Source organism: Mustela putorius, unplaced genomic scaffold (assembly GCF_011764305.1).
Source record: "Mustela putorius furo isolate JIRA1106 unplaced genomic scaffold, ASM1176430v1.1 tig00003896_pilon_pilon_pilon, whole genome shotgun sequence".
Taxonomy (NCBI): Eukaryota; Metazoa; Chordata; class Mammalia; order Carnivora; family Mustelidae; genus Mustela; species Mustela putorius.
Window position 1 is genome coordinate 2,729,812 of NW_025422045.1, and position 22,341 is coordinate 2,752,152.

The 22,341-nt window shown below is 36.7% G+C and overlaps 1 protein-coding gene across 1 annotated transcript in view; it reads right to left on the bottom strand.

Annotated features, from left to right (window-relative positions):
- Positions 1–2,114: 2,114 nt before the first annotated feature.
- Positions 2,115–22,341, bottom strand: part of ADAM10 (ADAM metallopeptidase domain 10) — a 135,000-nt gene continuing 114,773 nt past the window's right edge. The window contains exons 11-16 of the mRNA XM_045067498.1: positions 18,663–18,813; positions 17,652–17,835; positions 16,430–16,538; positions 15,502–15,722; positions 6,224–6,350; positions 2,115–4,375 (exon numbers count right to left, since the gene is read on the bottom strand). Coding sequence (XP_044923433.1) covers positions 4,281–4,375; positions 6,224–6,350; positions 15,502–15,722; positions 16,430–16,538; positions 17,652–17,835; positions 18,663–18,813 — 887 coding nt within the window. The 3' untranslated portion in view covers positions 2,115–4,280. The remainder of the gene's footprint in view (positions 4,376–6,223; positions 6,351–15,501; positions 15,723–16,429; positions 16,539–17,651; positions 17,836–18,662; positions 18,814–22,341) is intronic.

The following is a 22,341-nucleotide window of genomic DNA, read 5'->3' on the forward strand; positions in this document are numbered from 1 at the left end:
AAACCTAAGGGAATGGGTTAATTTTAAGAAAATTTTAAGAATGTACAGTAAATATACCCATAGAATGAAATATTTGTAGTCATTAAAATGATGTAGGTACTGTATCAATACATTATTAAATAAGAAGGGTGGGGACAGAAGTGTTCCTATCATGCCTTTCACTACATGCACAGAAAAATGTCTTGGAGGCCATATCCCAAAATCTGAACAGGGTATACTGGGTCATTCTCATGTTTCTACGGCTGGCTTAGGACTTGGCTTCCCTGGGCCTGCCAAGTCAGATACTACTCCACCTGCTTTCCAGCTTCAAATACCATGTTCCTGTTGTCTTTGCTTCAGTATTCCTTATCCTTGCTGGATTAGGCTCTTTGCTTTCCCCAGTCACTGTGACTGTAATGGAGCTTTTAGGAAAGAGCAGAGACTATAAATATTTTGTTCAACCCTCCATTTTGCCTCATCCCATTGTTTTTTATGGGAGAAAACACACACTCTGAAGAGCTTATCAAATATAAAATACATGAATATTTACTGAAAATAGTGCACATAGGTATACTTCTTAAACATACAAATAACATCGCAGTATAGGACACAAGGGCTCATTTAGTATCCTAACAATATGAAGGGCTGGATACAGAAACAATAACAGAAAACTGAAACTGGTAATAAATGGAGAAAGAGATTTAAATAGGAGTTGTTTTTAATCAAGAACATAAAACCAGAAATGCTGAAACTGAAGCTGAGCTCTGTGGGGTAAACTGACCATATTTATTACTTAAAAGTCAAAACTGTTTTTCAAAAAACAATTTATTGCAAAGTTAGACTTCTTTAAGGATGAATTGTCCCTGGCAGCTGCTTTGAAACTGTATCCAGCTTGCTCTCCAGTTTGGGGAGACAATGACCTTCAAATCTGGATAATGAACATCACCTCCTCTTGTACCTCTGAGGATGGGCTGTCCAGTTTTGTAATGCATCCACTACACCGACCCTCTTACAGTTTCCATTAGAAATCCTTAATCAGAAATTAAGAGCCTTCTGAAGCACAAGCACTCACAACCGCACAGCTGCCAAGGATACCAATCTCATCTTGGGAGAAATAATAATCATTATTCATCTTAAAACTTACCGGCCACACAGAGAGAGAAAGAACTTAAAAGTAGTTTGCTCGGTTTGGAGAAACCTTCGGTTTTCACTAGCCTGTGAATATGACAAAAATGAAGTACCCGAAGCACAAAGTGCTGAAGACATCTCAGAAAACAAGACTGACCAGATAAAGTCGTCCTGCCCTTTAAAAAGTCCTTCCCAAAACTGTATGCTCTTGCCTGAAGCTATGGGGAACACTAATTCCAAAAACCGTAATAATTTATTTTATTGATTTTGTTTGTGAGTTGTTGTTGAATTTATAAAATATTCTAAACAAATTTAAGCATTCAACTCTTAAAACAACAAATTTGCAATCATCTGAATTAATTAATATTAATGGCTTCACAAACAAAATTAAACAAGATATACACTCTGATGTTTATAAATCAAAGTTACTACTGCATATTTACTCTAACAAATACTACTTATTTACAACTAGTCTTGATTTAAATTTTGGGGCAGATTATTCTATGCAGGGTACTAGTCTGGGGTTGTACTTCTTTTTCTAGTTAAGACTGAAATGTCAGTTCTCTGCTCATTTGCTATGAATTTGACGAAACAGGAAAAGGTGGCTCCAAATTTTAAAACATACTAACTACTAAAATGGGCTTTTAAAATAAATTAGGTACTTAGTATTCAAAACTTTGTAAAATATATGTAAGACCACAGTTTCCAAAATGACTTGGCTCGTCTACCAAGACAAAGACTTTTAAACATTTTGAATATTGATTAGAAGTAATGTAAAGCAGCTGAGATCAGTTGAGTGTTTTTTTAAAGGATCATTGTGTGTAGATACAGAGATACCTAGTCATAAATTTTTTTCATGGACTCCTAACCTGGAATAAAACTATCCGTATGTGTATGGAAAGAGTCATCCTCTCTGCTTAATCATCTCTCTCTTAGTAAGGAAAAGCTGCCTTGCGGGAAGCTCCTTTTGATAGTTCTCAGAGTTCAAAGAGTATGGAACCTTCAAGTTGATTTCATCAAGTCTATTTATTAATGCATTTCAAGTTTCAAAAAACCTTACATCTTTGCACAATACTTTATTTTTTGCAATTTTTAGTAAAAATTTCCAAAGTGAACAAAAAGATACTGTATAAAACACAGTGGACATAAACTGACAGTAGTATTAGATCTCATTTGTCTTGATCCTTTTGTTTTACCACATCTTGACTTGCAGTGGAAAGAGTTCAGTGCACGTATCTCTTGTCAGAAAACATTTAACTTAGACTCAAAATAAAATAGGGCAGTGTGTACCTGCCAAAACCCTACCACAGGATAACATTACAAGCAAAAAATGTACATGTTCCAAAGTCTACCACACTCAAGAAGTTACTAAGAACTCTTGCAGAAGAAAAGTCACCATTTTAGAAATGCAAACCCACTTCCAACCTTTGCACAGTCCAAAAACAAAGGCATTTAAATGATTTAAAAGCAATTACATACATATCTACCTACTTGTCTGTTTAGAATTATTTATAGTCTATCTGGGGTTTCATGTACAAAATTTGTCTCTAAATCATGTACAAAAAGCTGTATTTTGAAAAAAGTCACCACATACTGTACAAGTTTACAAGGAAGAGATCCCATTATTTTCTCTAGCATTTTTGGCCTTGCTGGCTTGCGTCACATTATGAGAATGATTGTGTAAACCTTATACTCTTAAGAAACAAAAAGGAAAAAATAAGCCAAAACACAAATCTTTTCAATGTTCCCTAAATTTGCCTCCTATGTGAAGCCAGAAAAAATCATAGCTGTTTACTTCTAATTTAAGTGATGTAGTTGGAAAACAGAAGCAATAAATACGTCACAAGCTTAAAACTTTTTGTAATGCCCCCTTCCATTCCTGCATAGCAATAAGCCTGTTAATACATTAAATGCTTTTGCTTTCTTTCTTTAAAAAGCCAATTATTTACATCTGTTTAAAAAATAAATTTGGAATGGGACATTGTGCTGTTTCACCTTCACTGCTGTTAAAATATTTTAAGGAAAAAAATGTCAGAAGGCCTATCTACAATTTTAACTACTAGTTGAACAAATCATCCTTCTTTAGTGGTTACCAATGATCAGTGATAGTATGCTGAAAAAACTGTTCCAATACTTTGATAAAATAAAAGACACAGCTTTTCTTTTCTGTATCAGAGAAAACCAAAAACATAATTAGCATACTTTAGATATATGGAAAACACAAATAACAGGCTACAAATAAAAAAATCATTTCATTGACATAATTTCTACCAAAGTGTGATTAAAACTTCACCTATCAATTCAAAACTGGAATTAGAAAGTTAAAGTAAGTAAGCAGAAATCAGACATTTACGTAAGAACGGACTCTGAAGTAGTATGCTGCATACGTCCAGTTTGCACACTTAACTGTGCTCCTAAGCGTAGTCACTCCTGTGCTCTCAGCAGCCATTGGATGAAGACAAGATGAATATCAGAACCAACTCCATCATTATAAAAAGGTAAATTGATTCTCACTTCAAAAACTGCCTGTGTAAAGCATTACAGAATCCTGGACCACTGAATACCACCATTCTCTGTTATCCTGAGTATGTCAATTAAACAGTAATTTTTCATTAAGAGCGGAAAAATTTTATAATACAAAGAAACATCCATATTGCAATTTCTGTTTACAATTGCACACAGAAGTACAGTGTACATAAGAAATACATGTCTGCATATAACAAGTTATGTACATTGGCAAGTGATGTCTCCAATGTTGAGGTGGTCGAGCCTCCTAGCCTTGATTGGCAGTTGAAAAAAATATATATATATTTCAATTTGTGATAAAAGTTTATCGAGAGCCAAGTCTGCCTGCAAGTGAAGAAAATGCAGCAACGAAGAACAGGGAACACGGGGCACGTAATAATATTCTAAGACTTTGTGCCATTAGGTTAAAAAGAGCTGTCCATAAGAAAATTGGGTTCCTTTTCCACCCCCCCCCCACCCCCAAATTGGAATTTTCAGGCTTTAAAATTTAAGTAATTCCACCTGGTCTGAGGACATGATCTCTTGCCATTTTTTCTTCGACTGTTATTTGTGAGGGTTTAGTTGGGGGATGATGATTTAATAGGTGTCTCTTTGGAGTGAAGTTTTCCCATTGTAGGCACTAGGAAGAACCAAGGCAAAAGCTGCAGTTAACGTCTCATGTGTCCCATTTGATAACTCTCCCGGGGCCTCTGACGCTGGGGTTGCTGAATGGGCTGTGGAGGTCTCCTCCTCTTTAAAGTGCCTGCGAATCATGAACAAAAGTAAAACGGATTTACTGTGCACTTTTTAATCTTAAAAAACAAAGCTGTCAATTCAATAAGAAAGGTTCTAGATCAACACTATCCAACAGAAATACAACTCATGTATGTAATTTTAAATTTTCTGGTAGCCATAATGAAAAAGGTCAAAAAGATGGGCAAGATAATGTTAGTAACTTTTTTATTCCACTTAATCTGATATAGGCAAAATATCATCACCTCAAGGTGTAATCAATACAAGAAAGTATTAATAAACTATTTCATTCTTTCTTGTATACCAAGTCTTCCCAGTATTGTATTTACAACATTCCCAGATGTATTTACAACACATCTCACTGTTAACTCGCCACGTTTCAAGTGCTCAAGAGACATTAACTATTAGATTAATACATATTCTGAGGACAGAATCTATGAGGAATAAATTACAGAGTCTTTGAGCAAATGACTTAAACTCTCTGAAACTGAGATGCCTAGTCTGTAAAACAGGGATTATAATGAACCCCTACAGCCTGTCTATGTAATCTGTGAGGATTAAATGACAATTCATGTAAAAGTGCTTTTTGGGAAGGTTCAATAATTGCTAGGGTTGGTTTTCTTTCTGGTTTTTTTTTTTTTTTTTAAAGGTAAAATTTGCTTAAAGTGAAATCAAGTTAAAAAAAAAAACCTGTTATGTTGCATGAGATCATAGTTGGTAACATATCTAATGAGTGTCATGTGGCCCTCAGAAATCCCTAGGAAATTAATATAAATTCTATGGTGCTCGCTCACACTGTCAATTTACAAAAAGCAGTGACATCAAAATCACATTTCCTCTGATTCCCACCAAGATGCTGTCCTAAGCATGACTACTGAGCTCTCTTGTGCCACGACAGGTAAATTTAGGCAAACAGTTGAGGGAAAAATTGTAAGAAACCCCTAGTTTTAAACTACTTTGTGTAAGGTATCAGACTCGGTCTGAGGTGAGAGGCTTCATGAGAAGTCTATGGGAGGCAGGAGAGGGACAGCTGTCATTTACCTCTCGTTCTCCCCCACCATTATGGCACCATGTCTGCCCCACACCTAGAGTGAACAGTTCTGGCACAGGCACTTCTGAGGGCAGCACAGAAGCCACAAATAGCTTGGGGAAGGTGAGGCACAAACAGATGGGAACTAAATCATCTGGAGCAGTTGCTTCCTAACCTTTTTCTTTTCCAAATCCCTGGAGCAAATGTAAAGAAAGCCTCCTCCCAATGCTGTGTCTCCATGAGAGGTCAAGGGTGGACCCCAAACCTCAGAAATTGTTTTCAGAGACGGAGAGTAAAAACCACGGTTTCTTGGTGACTGAAGCCTCCATCCTAAGCCCTTCCCACAGACCATTATCTTTATTTCCCCCTAAGCATCACTCCTCAGGAAAATGAATTTATGTGCCAGAAAACATTTTAAGAGCACAAACAATAGAAACAATAACAGAAACACAGCTATTAGAATAATCAATCATTTTGAAGTAGCCAATCATAATAAAAACAAAGAAGGGAAGATTTTAGAATACAAAAATAAGAAAAGAGAAAACAGGTATCAGGCAAATATATAACTGTCCAAGTCTAAATATTTTTAGTGATTCAAGACAGATTAGCATTAAATTGGTAGCCATTAGCAAACTAGATTGGACTGACAAAAAACATACTTAAAAATCAAATAATTAAAAAAAAATCAATTAATTCATCTACTAATCTTATTCTCAAAGAGAAAGTACTATAAAATTTGTTAAAAGACCCATTTATCATTCAATTCTACCTGCTGAACAGTTCAAAGTTATTAAAAAAAAAAAACATACCTTGCTCAAAGTGTCTTACCTGGAAGAGGTTTAGGAGGAGGCAGCTTTGGATTACTACTTGGAGTATGAACACTGCATATCTTAATAAATCCAGCCATTAGCATGATCAGGGCAATTCCCATAAGTAATACTGCCCACCAATAAATCTAGAAATAAAAAGATTTTTCTACTGAAAGAACTGCAAAATATTTTAGAATATTTTATATTACATAAAATATATATATTACATTTTAATTTCTGAAGAACATTTGTTCTTCAGGAAGTGTACAGATACCACATATAAGATTAATTTCTTCTTTTTTTCCTTAAGATTTTATTTATTTATTTGACACAGAGAGAGGGACAGCGAGAGAAGGAACACAGGCAGGGGTAGTAGAGGAGGGAGAGGGAGAAGCAGGTTTCCGGCTGAGCAGAGGATCCAACATGGCACTTCATCCCAGGTGGGATCCTGTAGTATCACCTCCAATGCGATCCAATCCATAAGCACCAAGAATCAGTGGTTTTCCGACTTTCAGGATGATATGCTAGCCACAGGAGATGCACATCTATTCCTAAAGTCCACTGTATTTTCTAACGTATTTCCTTCCCTCTAGTCTTCCCTGCTCAAAACCATCTTCTACATGGTCATCCGTGTTACAACTACCTAAAATATGGAATTGACCACGCCATTCCTCTCTGTAAAACCCTTCTTTAAAACCTTCCCACCAAGAATCTCTAAAACCATTAAGCAGGAGGGAGGAAAAAAATAAAACGAGCACAATAAAGTACAGCAAAGTACACATATGATTCTACTTAAAAAATATATATATACACAAACACACACATACACACACACACACACACATACATACATACATATGGGGGGGCGGTGCCTGGGTGGCACAGTTGGTTCAATAACTGGCTCTTGGTTTCAGCTAAGGTCATGATCTCGGGGCATGAGATCGAGCCCCATGCTGGACTCTACACTCAGCATGGGGTCTGCTTGGGATTCTCTCTCCCTCTCCCTCTGCCCTTCCTGCTTGTGCTAAGATAAATAAATAGACTTAAAATAAATAAGTAAATAAATACACACACACATACATGTATGTATATAGGTATATGTATATATATGGATGCTAGTCATTTGGGCATCCAATTCTTAATTTCAGCTCAGATCATAATCTCAGGGTTGTGAGATCGAGTGTCACGTCAGACTCTGCAGTGGGTGTGAAGTCTGCTTAAGATTCTATCTCTCTGCCCCTCCCACCCACTCATGCTCTCTTTCTTTCAATAAATAAATAAATAAATACTTGTAATAGTATACATGGTTTTTAAAGAATATACAAAAAAATCATCTTGAGAAGACTGGGCTTCAAGGGGAAAAGGTGGCTTATTTTTCAATCACTACTTTGCCAATTAAAAAAAAGGATAATCACACTTACAAAAAGAAAAAAAGTAAAAACAAGACTTTTTAATTAAAAAAAAATACGTGACTTTTTAGATCCTCCCTATTCATAAAACATCCATCTGTACACTCTATTTCTACTAGTCCTTAAGAATTTAGTTTTGGGGGATGCCTGGGTGGCTCGGTTGGTTAAGCAGCTGCCTTCGGCTCAAGTCATGATCCTGGCATCCTGGGATCGAGTCCCACATCAGGCTCCTTGCTCAGCAGGAAGCCTGCTTCTCCCTCTGCCTCTGCCTGTGCTCGCTCTCTCTGACAAAAAAAAAAAAAAAAGAATTTAGTTTTGGTATCACCTCCTTAAAGAGGTATTCCCTAAATAGGTCTTCCCTATTTTCTATGAAAACACCAGGCAGGAATGAAAATATGTTTCTCTGTGCTTGTCTTCTCGAATCCAGACTGGACTACAGGCTCCCTGAATTTATATGCTACAAATTAGTACCTGTCCCACAAAAAAGTACCTGTTGGACTAGTTATTACCAGTGAGTCACTATGGCAAACACCGACTCTTATAAACACTTCTAAAGAGCTTATTTGTTATTTCTAGATTGCCCACACAAATAATGTGACAAGGCTCTCACAACAGAGACAGGATATAAAAAATAGTGGTTTTGGTATCTCTGATACTAGTTTTTTAGTACCTAAGACATCTTAAATACAAGATGCAGGTAGTTATGAGAATAACAGAAGCAGAGAAGAAAGCAAGCCTGGATTTAGTTATGGTTATAACTGTAGAAAACAAAAGTCAAAAGTTGAAGGTCCAGTTGAGATCAATAAACATTTACTAAAATATGGCATCCAGTTCCTAATGGGCTTCCAGTTCCTTTTAGCAGTTTTCTTGGACTTCCTCCAAATTTTTCCAGGTAATTAACTATGTTCCCAAAAGCCCACAGCCTGAGATGTTTTAGTGACGACAGCAGCTCCTCTGAGTTTAGTGTGTGGGGAAACGAGACGTCACAGTGGTGAGAATACAGCAAGAAAAACTAAACAAACAAAACAATGGTGTATTTGAGAGCGTAGTAAATAAATATGGCCAACTTTGGTCGAGGGTATTTTTTTTTTAAGATTTTTATTTATTTATTTGAGAGAGAGACAGTGAGAGAGAGCATGAGAGGTGAGAAGGTCAGAGGGAGAAGCAGACTCCCCATGGAGCTGGGAGCCTGACGCGGGCCGAGATCCCGGGACTCCAGGACCGTGACCTGAGCCGAAGGCAGTTGCTTAACCAACTGAGCCACCCAGGCGCCCCGGTCAAGGGTATTTTTAATGTTCCCTTTAAAAGAGAATTATCGTAGAATTGGTTAAATGTGAAATTATACATAGTATAAAATTAGAGGAAAGAATACCAAACCAGGCTAACAAATGAAAAATATGTGTTTCATCTGTAAAGAAAAGACCACAATTTGTCCACCTGCTAGAATATCAAAGAAAGGAGAGCCATCACTTACTCAACAAACATTTATTGAGTGTAAATTATGCGTGAACTCTCGCCTTTCATGGATACAAGGGTGTTGAGTGAAATTTAAGAGACAAAGAGAAGATAACCAAAAGGTTAAGACATAGCTTTGCAGTTACCAAGCACTAAATCAAGTCTAAGAAAATAATTCTACAAAGGAAACAGATAGACGTTATTCAACAGAGTCATTTACATGGCCAAAAGAACACAAAGTAGAAAAAAAAAAAGTAAAAATTACAAATTAAAAGGTCAAAATTTACCAGTCTAATATATTATGTACTAATTATAATTATTTTTTATTTACTAATCTAAATAAACAAAAGGGACCTATAGGATTATAAAATGATAAAACAGGTATCACCCAAAAGAAAACTGTGAGGAGAAAGGAGCAACACATACACTCAAGTCTCTCCAGACACAGGATAGTCTTTACTTTATTTTAAACATCCCCACGGGGCACCTGGGTGGCTCAGTGGGTTGAACACCTGACTCTTGGTTTCAGCTCAGGTCATGATCTTGGTGTCCTGGGATGGAGCCCTGTGGCAGGCCCTGCACTCAGTGCAGAGCCCACTTCTCTGCCTCACTCTCCCTCTGCCCCTCTCCCCTTCTTGTGCATGAGCATGCACTTGAGCACGCACACACTCTTTCTCTAAAATAAATAAATAAAATCTTTTAAAAATCTCCAGAAAAACTCAACCAGATAATCGTTTCAGTGAATGTTCCAGAGTTTGGTAACTCACTCTCCGTAAATGACTCTAGACCTCCTATGGCTCACAAAGCCTTTTTGGGCCCACAGCTCCTTGTGGTGATGCTCGTTTTGCCACCCTGCAGGGACAAAAGGCTTCCCTTCTATCCTTCAGAATATACTGGTGTCTAGACTTTGACTAAATGTTCTTCCATCCTGCAACACCCCCACGTGCCACCCCTCACACCAGTCTGCCAAGCAGAAAGCAACTGACTCCTAATCTCTCAGTTACTTTAATCACAGCCTGAGCAAGCAGGATAAAATACCGCTGAGAGAAACCTGAAGATATTATAGCTTCAAAGTTAAGATAATATGCACAATTTTTATTCTTTTCCATATACATTATGACATTTAAGAAATCTGCTACATTCATCTAGCAAATATATATTGAATCCCTACCATATGCTAAGCCCTATGACAATACTGCATCTTTGGTGTTCAGGTTTCACAAATGATAGCTATGTGGCCTATTCTACCACGTAATGAAGGTCCACATCCACCCTCCATTTTAACATGTGAGGATGACAGAGTAGAAAATTCTGTCATAAGCCTTTTAAAAAATGAGTCATTACATTGCAGAGACTAAAAAAATGGTTTCCAAACTTGAGCATGCACCATCACCTACTGTCTCAGTGGCTCAACGATGAGGCCCAATAATCTGCCTTTCTAGCAAGTTCCCAGACAACACTGACACTGCTGGTCAGGGGACCACACTTTGAAATCCAATGCTCTAGATTATGGTTTGGCAAAAGGTTTCCTCTAAAAGGCCAGATAGATATTTTAGATTTGGGGAGCCAGTCTCTGTTGCAACTACTCAAAGTACAAAAGCAGCCACAGACAATATGTAAATGGATGGGTGTGGCCATGCTCCAATGAATCATTATTTATGGACACTGAAATCTGAACTGATATAATTTTCAAAGGAATGTTATTTCAGTAATATCTTTTGATTTCTTCAACTACTTGAAAACATTTTTAGCTTGTGAGCCACACAAAAACAGGCAGTGGGCTAGATTTGGCTCATAAGCCATTCTGCTGACCCCTGGTTCTAGATAAATGGTTGGTTCTCAGTCCTGGCTGCCCACCAGAAATAGCTGAGGAGCTTTTAAAAGATCCAGATACTTAAACGCCATCCCATGAGATTCTGAATTAATTAGTCTAAGCCCTAATTAATGAACAACCAGTAATAAAAATTACTGGTTGTTGTTTTTTTTAAGATTTTATTTATTTGACAGAGATCACAAGTAGGCAGAGAGGTAGGCAGAGATAGAGGGAGGGGGAAGCAGGCTCCCTACTGAGCAGAGAGCCCGATGTGGAACTTGATCTCAGTACCCCGGGATCATGACCTGAGCCAAAGGTAGTCATCCAACCAACTGAGCCACCCAGGCGTCCCGATATTTAGGGTTTAATAAGCCTTACATGAATAAAGATTTCTAGTGTCAGGTAAGTTTGGAAAATGAAATTTAAGGATTTTTTACTGTAGGACTTCTCACAATACTCTTCATAAGTATCTAAGAGAGGACTACAGTATATAATGTTTTCCAGATTCATTTGACTACCAAACCCATACATCTAGTGTTCTATGAAGCACTCAGGAAAACTTGCTTCAATCTTTCATAAAGAAGAACAGATACTTAGTACTGAGGTTCATAAAGTTACAACAAAATATGAGAGAAGAAATTAATTTAAAAATGAGAAATACAATTGATTCTTATCAAAATAATAATAAAAAAAGAAAAACTGATAAATCTAAACAAAAAGAAAAAAGTAACAAAATAACAGGAAATTACTTTTAAAAAGATGGAGAGGGGCAACTGGGTGCCTTAGTCAGTTAAATGTCTACTCTTTATTTCAGCTCATATCATGATCTCAGGTAGTGAAATCAAGCCCCCCACTCTCCCCCTCCCCCGGTCAGGCTCAGTACTTTGTGTGGAATCTGCTTGAGATTCTCTCCCTCCCTCTGCCCCTTCCCCCAATCATGCTTTGTCTCTCTCAAATACATAAGTAAACCTCAAAAAGATGGAGAAATACAATGATAAATTTGAAAAAAAAATCAAAGTCAAAGAAGATTTTCTACAATGTCAAATCTAATACAAAAGATATAGAAGATGTGAACACATCAGTAACTATGGAAGAAAGTGAAAAAGAACTACCCAAAGCCCTCAACCCTGTTTTTAAAAAAAGGAGATAAGGATGCAAGGTCTCTATAGATTTCTTGGTAATTGCTTTCAAACTTTTTAAGGACTAGGCGACTCCGGGGCGCCTGGGTGGCTCAGTGGGTTGGGCCGCTGCCTTCGGCTCGGGTCATGATCCCAGGGTCCTGGGATCGAGCCCCGCATCGGGCTCTCTGCTCAGCGGGGAGCCTGCTTCCTCCTCTCTCTCTGCCTGCCTCTCTGCCTGCTTGTGATCTCTCTCTGTCAAATAAATAAGTAAAATCTTTAAAAAAAAAAAAAAAAAAAGGACTAGGCGACTCCTTAATAAATCCAAAGGATGTTTATCATTATCTCTTTGCCAGATACAAATATAGCAAACATATTTTTAAAAAATACATTCAAAAGGGGTGCCTGGGTGGCTCAGTGGGTTAGGGACTCTGCCTTTGGTTCAGGTCATGATCTCAGGGTCCTGGGAACGAGCCCCACATCAGGCTCTCTGCTCGCAGGAGCCTGCTTTCCCCTCTCTCTCTCCCTGCCTGCCTCTCTGCCCACTTCTGGTCTCTATCTGTCAAATAAATAAATAAAATCTTTAAATATATATAGATATGTATATACATTCAAAATACTACCAAAAACAACTTTTCCCAGAAAAAAAAAGTAGTTTTCTTACATCATTTCCATGATACCAGCAGCAGTCAATAACTCATGCCCTGAAAAGTATTAAACTGTTCAGATTCTTCTTACTCTACGCAATCTGAGGAGTAAAGGTGCCAGGGTATGAAAGGAAAGTCAGTGAAACTAACCCTCCTTCCTTTCACAGCATCTTAGACCAAAGCATCCTAATAATCTAGCTTATTAACTAGAAGGACACTTTCCTGACATGATGAAAAACCAGAGCATGAAGCATTCATGTAACAAAATAAACTCTGCTATGCAAGTGAACTCTGCACAGAACACAAACCAGATAAATAACTTCTAAGAAACTGGATTTTTGTTATCTTAACTGTTTGGCCTGGGAATGCCCACAAATGCAGCAACAGTCTTGTGGTTCTCTCCAAGCATTATGGACCATGCTATCTGAAAGAGTGGCATGGGAATGTCAACAGTGATATAAAATGAAAGCATTCTACACTCACTTAAGGCAAACTTGTATAAAACCAAAAGTGCCTGATTAATCAGTTTCAGAACACAAGAAAAGACTTGATATTGCCAATTCATTTTAAGAAGCATTTCACTAAATCCTCAAATCTAAATATGAAAAAACGTTTTAAAAATGCTTTTAGGGACATCTGGGTGGCTCAGTTAGTTAAGCATTTGACTCTTGATTTCAAGTTTTGATCTCGGGGTTGTTAATTCAAACCCTGTGTTGGGCCTTATGCTGGGCATGGAGCCCACTTAAAAAGAAGAAAAAAAAAACTGGAAAAAAAAATCATTTCCATTAAATATTTTTCAAATAGGAATGAAGGAGCTTTTGATATGCTAAATAAAGGAATCAAAATTAGAGAGAATGGAGAAAAGTAAAAAAATATTATTTTTAACCTGGTAATTCACAGACCTGTACCCCTGGGGATAAAAATATATGTTTATAAAAAATAAAAAATTTAAAAAATATATATATTATTTTTAGATATGATCCACTACCTTGAAAACCTAAAATATCTGGCACAACATACACTCAAATAGAACATACCTCTGAGATCTCCATTATCAGATTACTTTTTCAAATATTGTCTTCTATAGTTGACAAGTATACCAGATCTCAACTTACTCTTATCAGAGATAATGGGGGGAGTGGGGGGTCTGGATCTGAATTGAAAAGAAGGAAGTAAAGGACCAAGAAAGGTAAGCTACTTAAAGTCACATATCTGACAAATGCCAGAGGATGATATGAATCCTTGCACAATTCCCAAGCCTATACTCTTTCATCTTTGCCACAGTGCCAAAGGCACCTTCAGCTTAATGGATATTTTTTTGAACACCTATTATGCACCAAGCACAGGAGTAAGAAAATGAGTAACATATCATGTTTTAAGGAGACCTAAGTTAAGTCAATTGACCCAGTTTTGGTTTAAAACCTAGGTCTCTTAGAGCAATCTGGCTGGTTCAATAGGTAGAGAATGCAAACTCTTGATTTAGAGTCATGAATTCAAGCCCCATTTTGGACAAAGCGCTTAAAACAAAACAAAACAAAACAAAACAAAACAAAGGAAAAGAAAATTAAAAGTATTCTCCAAAAAATAAATAAATAAATCCGAGGCTTCCTAAATCCAGGTTCAGTGATCCTTCTACCTCATAATCATGATATAATCTAAAAATCCTCCACTCTAACAAGTGGAGTATTATTCTTCATATGTTTAAGAAGCATCATTTTTTATTATTTATTTGAGAGAGTGCGTTCAAGTGTGTGCATGTGTGACAGGGGGCAGAGAGAGGAGAGAAGCAGGCTCTCTGCTGAGTGCAGAACCCACTTGGGGCTCATCTCACCTCCCTGAGATCATGACCTGAGACGAAATCAAGAGTCAGGGGGCTTAATGGACTGAGCCACCAGGCATCCTAATAAACACCATTTTAATACTGGAGATAATTTCAAAGTTTGTATATTACAAATGTTATTACAAGAGTACCGAAAAGGATGAAAAACCACAGATGACTTTTTTTGTGCCTTTAAGGCATCTTCAGTCCTGAACACACACAAAAAATGTAAGAAACAATTTGGGAATGGGGGAAGGGAGGAGGACCTGAGTTCTAAGTCAATTTCCAAAGCAAACTCATTCAATCCACATATAGCACACGTTCAAATATACACTTGCAAATTTCCTACTGATATTTTAATGTAATCACTTAGAAACATGAATATTTAAGTGACTTCAGATAGTCATTCTCAGCAATCTTTTAAGAAATTTTCAGGTAATTCAACATCTGTACAGCTTGGAGAAATGTGAGCTTAAAAATAATACAGTTCAGTGGATTTATGCCAGATGAACATCCGTAATCATTAACAAATCTGCAAAACCCTCTATATCAGATCTTAGCTGTTCAACATTTCTGATGACTGACAAGATAAAAACCAAGGAATTATATTGAAACAGAAAAAAACTGCAGAAAAATCACCAATTTCTATTTCAGCAAAGTAGAAGCTGCAGCTGGCTATCTGTCATATTGAGACAAGGGAGACACATAAAAAGCAAACAAGCCTTTCTAGAACAACTTGAGGAAAATGCCCTAATAATACGAACCAGAAGAGGAAGTAACCCACTCAGAAGACCAGGGAGCAGAGTAAAACAGAAAGACTCCCCATCATCTACCATCTACTCTATGATATAGATATACATATGGGGTTTCTGACCACTTTGAAAGAAAATCATACACAGGGATAACTGAACTGATAAAGTTAATTCCAGTATAAATAGGAAAGAAGTGATTATTCTCTGGTGACTGCTGACCAGGTGAAATTACCAAAAAAAAAAAGTTAAGATAAGTTTTCTTTATAAATAAAAACTATACTTACCACAATCCATTCAGCAATATTTTCATAGAGCTCTGGACTAAAAATTGCTTTTTTAAGCCTAGCTAGAGGACCATCAGCATCTACTAGTCTGCACCGCATGAAAACATCACAGTAGCCTCTAAAATCATTGCAAGGGGACCCAGGTTGCAAGGTGATCGTTCGACCAACGAAGTGCATGCTCCACCGCGAAGACCCTGTACTGGCACAAGTTGATGGGTCCACTGGAAAAGAAATGCCAAATATAAGTTGAAGCAGATTTCCTACCAGGCTAGCTGGTGAGAGAGGGAGGAGAGGGAAAAAACTGCCTAAAATCACTACCATGACATGTTATATAGACTTGCATGGGTTAGGCTGGATAACACCATTGGTAATTAGCCTTAAACATACAATATAAACAAACAGCCAGCCAGCAACACCTGATTTTGTACCTACAATGGCTATTGGTGTTTATATTAATTATTGCCATAAAGCTGGCAGGTTTTTGTCTAGTTTATCATTTTTAAAACACTGTAGGGATCATAATATTAGAAATAAAATGCTACACTACATTTAAAATTTTCCAAAGAGGACCAGTATCAGTGGAAATGACCTGTCCAAACTGGATAACTATGTTTAATGCTTAAAACTTAAGAGGAAAATGAGTCCTGCTTGGCTCAGCTGATACAGCATGAGACTCTTGATCTTGGGGTTGTGAGTTCAAGCCCCACGTTGGGGGTAGAGTTTACTTTAAAAAAAATTTTTAAGGGCACCTGGTTGGCTTAGTCAAAGAAGCATGCAACTTTTGATCTCAGGATTGTAAGTTCAAGCCCCACATTGGATCTAGATTACTAAATAATAATAAATAAATACACAAACTAACTTAAAAAAATTAAGGAGAAAAATTGGTTTTAAAACAGATTTTATAGTCTTGTGTTTTTAAAAGCCTTACTCTTCTTCATACAGCAGACATGGCATAATTCCTTATCATCTTTGCCATCTGAGCTGGCACAGGTACACTCCTCCAGGCCATACTTCTCACAGATAGAACCTGCACATTGCTGCAAGAAAAATAAAAGACCAGTTATTAATCTCTCTACAGTCAAACCTAGTGTTCACAGTGACAGGTATACACCTCTGATGCTAAAATAATTAAGTAGAGGGCCACGTGGGTGGCTCAGTGGGCTAAAGCCTCTGCCTTCGGTTTAGGTCATGATCCCAGGGTCCTGGGATTGAGCCCCGCATCGGGCTCTCTGCTTAGCGGGGAGCCTGCTTCCTCCTCTTTCTCTGCCTTTCTGCCTACTTGTGATCTCTGTCAAATAAATAAGTAAAATCTTTAAAAAAAATAATTAAGCAGAAACACCAGGGGGAACAAAAAAGTATAGATTAATATCAGAAGTGGATCATATAAACATACCCAAAAAACAATTAAGTGCAAATAAGGTAGCAAATTTTTTTTTTTTTTTTTTTTTTTTAAATTTGACAGAGATCACAAGAAGGCAAAGAGGCAGGCAGAGAGAGAGGACGAAGCAGGCTCCCCACCAAGCAGAGAGCCCGAGGTGGGGCCCAATTCCAGGACCCTGGGATCATGACCTGAGCCGAAGGCAGAGGCCTCAACCCACTGAGCCACCCAGGAGCCCCAAGGTAGCAAATCTTTTAAAGAAATGGCAACTCAAAAAAAAAATCTGAACAAAACAAAAACAGAGAAAGAGATAGATGAGCATCAATTTTATATTGGTTATTATGATGGCTCCTTTATAAGAAGAGAAAAATTAAATTTTTCTCATGTAAAGTGAATGTCTAGCCAAGAAAGCTTTAAAGGCTTCACATTCAGATAAAATCACAGAAGAGTCCTTTTATGTAGGCTGTTAAAATACTAATTTATAAAACTCAAAAGCAGTGCAAAGTCATATGCCTAGCTATAAAACTATTTTTTCTCTAGAGACTATCAAACACATGCAGTGGAAAGATGAAATGTTAGTAACTAATCGAATGCCACCAGGCACTTATACCACACGGTATATTCTTGGCTTTATGAGGGAACAGAAAGGGATATTATTAAAACAGGGATCAGGATTAGTTACTAGAATGCTGCAGCTTTAAGTAACAAACAATTATTCTGAAAAAGCAGGTTTTATAAAACTAAATGAAAAGGTTATAAAGCAAATGCTTACCCCATTAATGCACACTTGAGTATGCCTATTACAGTCCGTAAAGTTTGGTTTAGGATCAGAGGCTGGGCAGAGAGCTGTGATGCCATTACATATTCCCTCTTTTGCACAGTCTGAATCATCCCGACACTTCTCAGTTTTTGATTTGAATGCACACTGTGCTGTACAACAGGGACCTTGACTTGGGCTAGAATGAACAGTAAAGTTTAGATTAAGGAAAATTACTTGCTTATTAGGAAATAAGATATGCATAGATATGGTCCTAGTTTTTAAATCATAAGTCTTATCTTTATGTAAGTATGTTATTGGAATAAAACTTCAAATTTTGGACTAAGAGGCTACTAAATTTCAACATTCTATAAATGTGAAAGAGTGACTGTCTTGCTTCTATAATCAAGGCATACTGTATTCAACACTCTTATTCTACTTGCCTTTAGTGAAAGGCTATCATAAAAACAGATTTAATATTAGGTGAGCTATCAGTGTGTTTCACAGTTAACATTATACATTAGTTAATTCATCAATTTTTCTCACATTTATATGCTAACATCAAACTAGGCTACACAGACCAACCATTTAAAAAGAAGTGCACTGGCAATATTTTGTTGCTTATATCTACCATTACCAAAGTAATTTTGACAAGTGAAATAATTATATGACACTAAATTAGAGGAGTCTATGAAAATCAGTATTACCTAAGTATTTAAAGTTAAAATTCTAAAAATACAGATGAAAGTCACATTTTTAAGTTAGGAACTGAACAGTGTGTATTTTATTGAGCGTCCTGTCTTTTGCCTGTTTTTTACACCCACCACACAAGCTACAATTATAAGGAGCTCAATCTGCCAACCACAGTGCACTCATCAAAGCTACTCCAGAAAAATATACAAGACAGCAGCAAACAAAGACAAAGTTTCCAAACCCTATGTGTCTCTTAAGGTCAGTTTTAAATGGGTCCTAACTGCCCCGGGCTGACTGGTGGCAGCGTGAGCACTCCCGGGACAGGCAGGGTACCTGCACTGCTTCCCAGGCTTCAGCTTGCATTTCTTCCCCTCTGGCTGGTTTGCATCATAGCAGCACTCATCTTTACACTGGTCACTATAGCCACAGTCACATTCTTCACCTTGCTCCACCATCCCATTTCCACAAATAGGTTGGCCAGATTCTGAGGAAAATCAATAAAACAAAGTAAACACTGTCAGTGCACATAATTTGATTTAAAATGCACAAACTTTGGAGCCTCATAACAAAGGGAGAAAGGATAATTTGATGAATACAAAAAAGTAGAACTAAGAATCTCGAAATCAGTAGAAGACCTAAATTCAATTCTAACAGTGCCTCAGTCAATAACTAGCAATGTAGCCGTTGGGCAAGTCACTTCCCTTTTGGGGGGCCTCAGCTTCTTAATCTGTACGGTGAAGAGACTTGACATTATGGTTCCCTCTAAAGTCCCTTCCGGAAGTGGTAACATTCTATTTAGGCTACACTGAGCTTTACTGAGCAATGATTGCACTGTTCACATTACACAAATATGAACTAAGTGCTTCATCAACCGGGAAAAAAATTGAACCTTCTTTGGTAGCAGAAAATTTCAAATATACACAGAAGTAGTAGAAGTACAGTGAACTCCCATGTACCAATCACTTGGCTTTAACAACTAGCAACAATATGCTATAAACAATTCCACCCAACATATTCATTTATTCTTGTAAATACTCCAGGACGAATCTAAGAGACAGGAGTTTTTTTCTTTTTTAAATCTAACCATAATAACATTATCACATCTAACAAAATTAATAATATGCTTTAACAGCATCTAATAGCCAATCCATGTTCAATTTCCTCAACTGTCTTTTTACACCTGGTTTGTTTGAAAAAAGTACCACATAAGGATCCTCAACAACCCCATGGTTGCTTTTGGTTGGTATGTGTTCTTTTAATATATGAGACTCCCTCCTCTCTTTTTACTTTTACACTATTTATTTGTTAAAGAATTTGGATCATTTTGTCTTACAGAATTGCCATGTTGTGTTTAGCTGATTATATCCTAGTCAATAAATATTTTTTTTAAATGTACATTAATTTGTTCCTCAGCTAGACCCAAGCTCTCTAAGGGAAGAATAACATATTCTTTCTATTTTTTTGTATTCCCAAAAGGCTAACAGTATTGGGTCAAATCTTGGCTCATTAACGTTAGACAGTCTGGTCTAAGCACAGTGAATAATTTTAGAAAAACTTGTAGGCTCTCTTAAAGTTCTCGAATTTTATCAGTGGGCTTTAACATCTGTAGAGGAATGCTACTCCTTGTAAGATGAGATCACAGAACTTTAGCATCTGCAGGGAAATGGCAAGAATCAAATGTCTTCACTTTTTAGAAAAGAACACTAACTTCCAGTCTGTGACTTGCCAGAAACTATATGCTGCAGTACACACAAATCAGAAACCAAACCTAGATTTCCAGGATCTAAAATCTGGTGCTCTTTTCTTCTGCTACATCAAATTGATGTGGGAAACTGTTCTAGCACTCTTAAAATTAAAACTTAAAACTCTAGCTCTCTTAAAATTGAGAACTGAGTAAATATATGGGAATACCTGAACTTAACACAAAGCATATCTGAATCCAAACTATTCTAGAAAGACTAGCTTTATATTTAAAAAATTCATTCTTACCCTTAACCACATCAAATATTAAAGGAAATCTTAGAGCTAACTGAAGATCTCTCCCTCTCTTTCATTTTGTACCACCTATTCTGTTCTCTAAAACTAGAAGCATGAACACATACATATATTCTAAGTGAGTAATAATGACTTTGTTCTTAAGTCTCATAATCATCATTTCAGAATTCACAGGACATGTAATTTAGGAGAAAAGGAAAAATGATAAAGTCAGAAAATCTCTGAGGCAATATTTACTACACACTGGTTTTTATTTCATACAGAAATATTTTTTCAAGTAAGCTAGAACACATGGAAAAAGTGCTGTTTAAATGCAAAAATTGTAATAGACACATATCTCACTATAACTTAAGAAACAAATTTCCTTACATAATACCTACAATATGCTCATTTATAAAAGACAACTTCAATCAGAAAGTTTTCTGTGAAAATCCAGTTTACAAATAAAGAAACTAGGTAGCACTTTTACATGTCTTAGAAAACCTACCAGTGATAATAACAACATCAGTAACAAAAACGATACCATCCATGTAATTTGAATCTGTCCTTTTAAAACAAATAGAAGGCCTTAAAAGAAAAAGCCAATCAATATTAAGTAAAAATTAAAACTTGAGCCTAAACAAAAATTTAATTTTTACTCTGGGAAAGATTCTATGAAGAGGATAAAATGAAAAGCTACAAACTGGAAGAAAAATATGTGCAGATCAATATCTGACAAATGACTAGTATGCAGGCTATGTAAAGAACTCTCAAAACTCAACAGAAAAAAAAAAATCCAATGAGAAATGGCCAAGAAACATGGACATTTCACCAAAGAAGATAAACAGATGGCAAATAAAGCACATGAAAAGATGAACATTTTTAGTCATGAGAAAAATGCACATTAAAACCATAATAAAATACCACTTTACACCTATCAGAATAGATAAACTAAAAACAATAAAATTGCCAAAAGGTGACAAAGATGCAGAGAAATTAGATCACTTATAAACTGCTGATGGGACCCTAAAATAATACAGCCGCTGCAGAAAACACTTTGACAGTTCTGCAGAAATAAGAGCAAACAATTATTATATGATCCATCAAGTGGACTAGGGGGCATTTATCCCAGAGAAATGAAAACTTATATTCACATAAAAAGCCTATACACAAATATTTATAGCTGCTTTATTCATAATAGCCAGAAACTGAAAATAGCCCAGATAGCCTTTAGCAGGTGAATGAACTTCCTAAAAGAATAGTTTGGACTCAGATATGCCTTGTAATGGGTTTGTATGTTTGAGCTGTGTTCCCTTGTAACCTGTGCTACAACTGTAAACAAATTGTGGTACAGACACACCATGGGATACTCCTCAGCAATAAAAACAAACTCCTGATAAAGGCAACAATTTGAATGAATCTTCAGGGAATTTTGCTGAGTGCAAAAAGGCAATCTCAAAGGTACATAATGTATGATTCCATTTACATAACATTTGGAGTGACAAAATTTTAGAAATGAAGAATGGTTTAGTAGGGCATCGGTGAGGGGATAGCAGGAGGGAGGTAGGTGTGTTTGTCCTCAACTAACTTAATAATGTTGTGAAACAGGATAAAGTAGAATATTTAGAACATACTTAGAACATATTAAATACCGCAAGAGAGGAATAACAGATGAATAATAAACAAAATGTGATATTATCCATACAATGGAATATTATTCAGCCATAAAAAGAATGGCATTCTAATACAAACTATAATTTGAATCAATCTTTAAAGTTTATGCTCAGGGAACTAAGCTAGACATGAAAGGCCAAATATCGTACAATCCCATCTGTAGGAGGGGCCCAGAACACAGGCAAATTCATAGAGACAGAAAACAGATTACAGGTTACCCAGTCAGGAGAGAGGGAAGCAGGAGTTACTGCTTTTAATGATTATAGAATTTTATCTGGAGAGATGAAGAAGTTTGGAAATGGGTAGTGGTGATGGCTGCACATCGCTACAAATGTACTTAATATCACTGAATTTTTAACTTAAA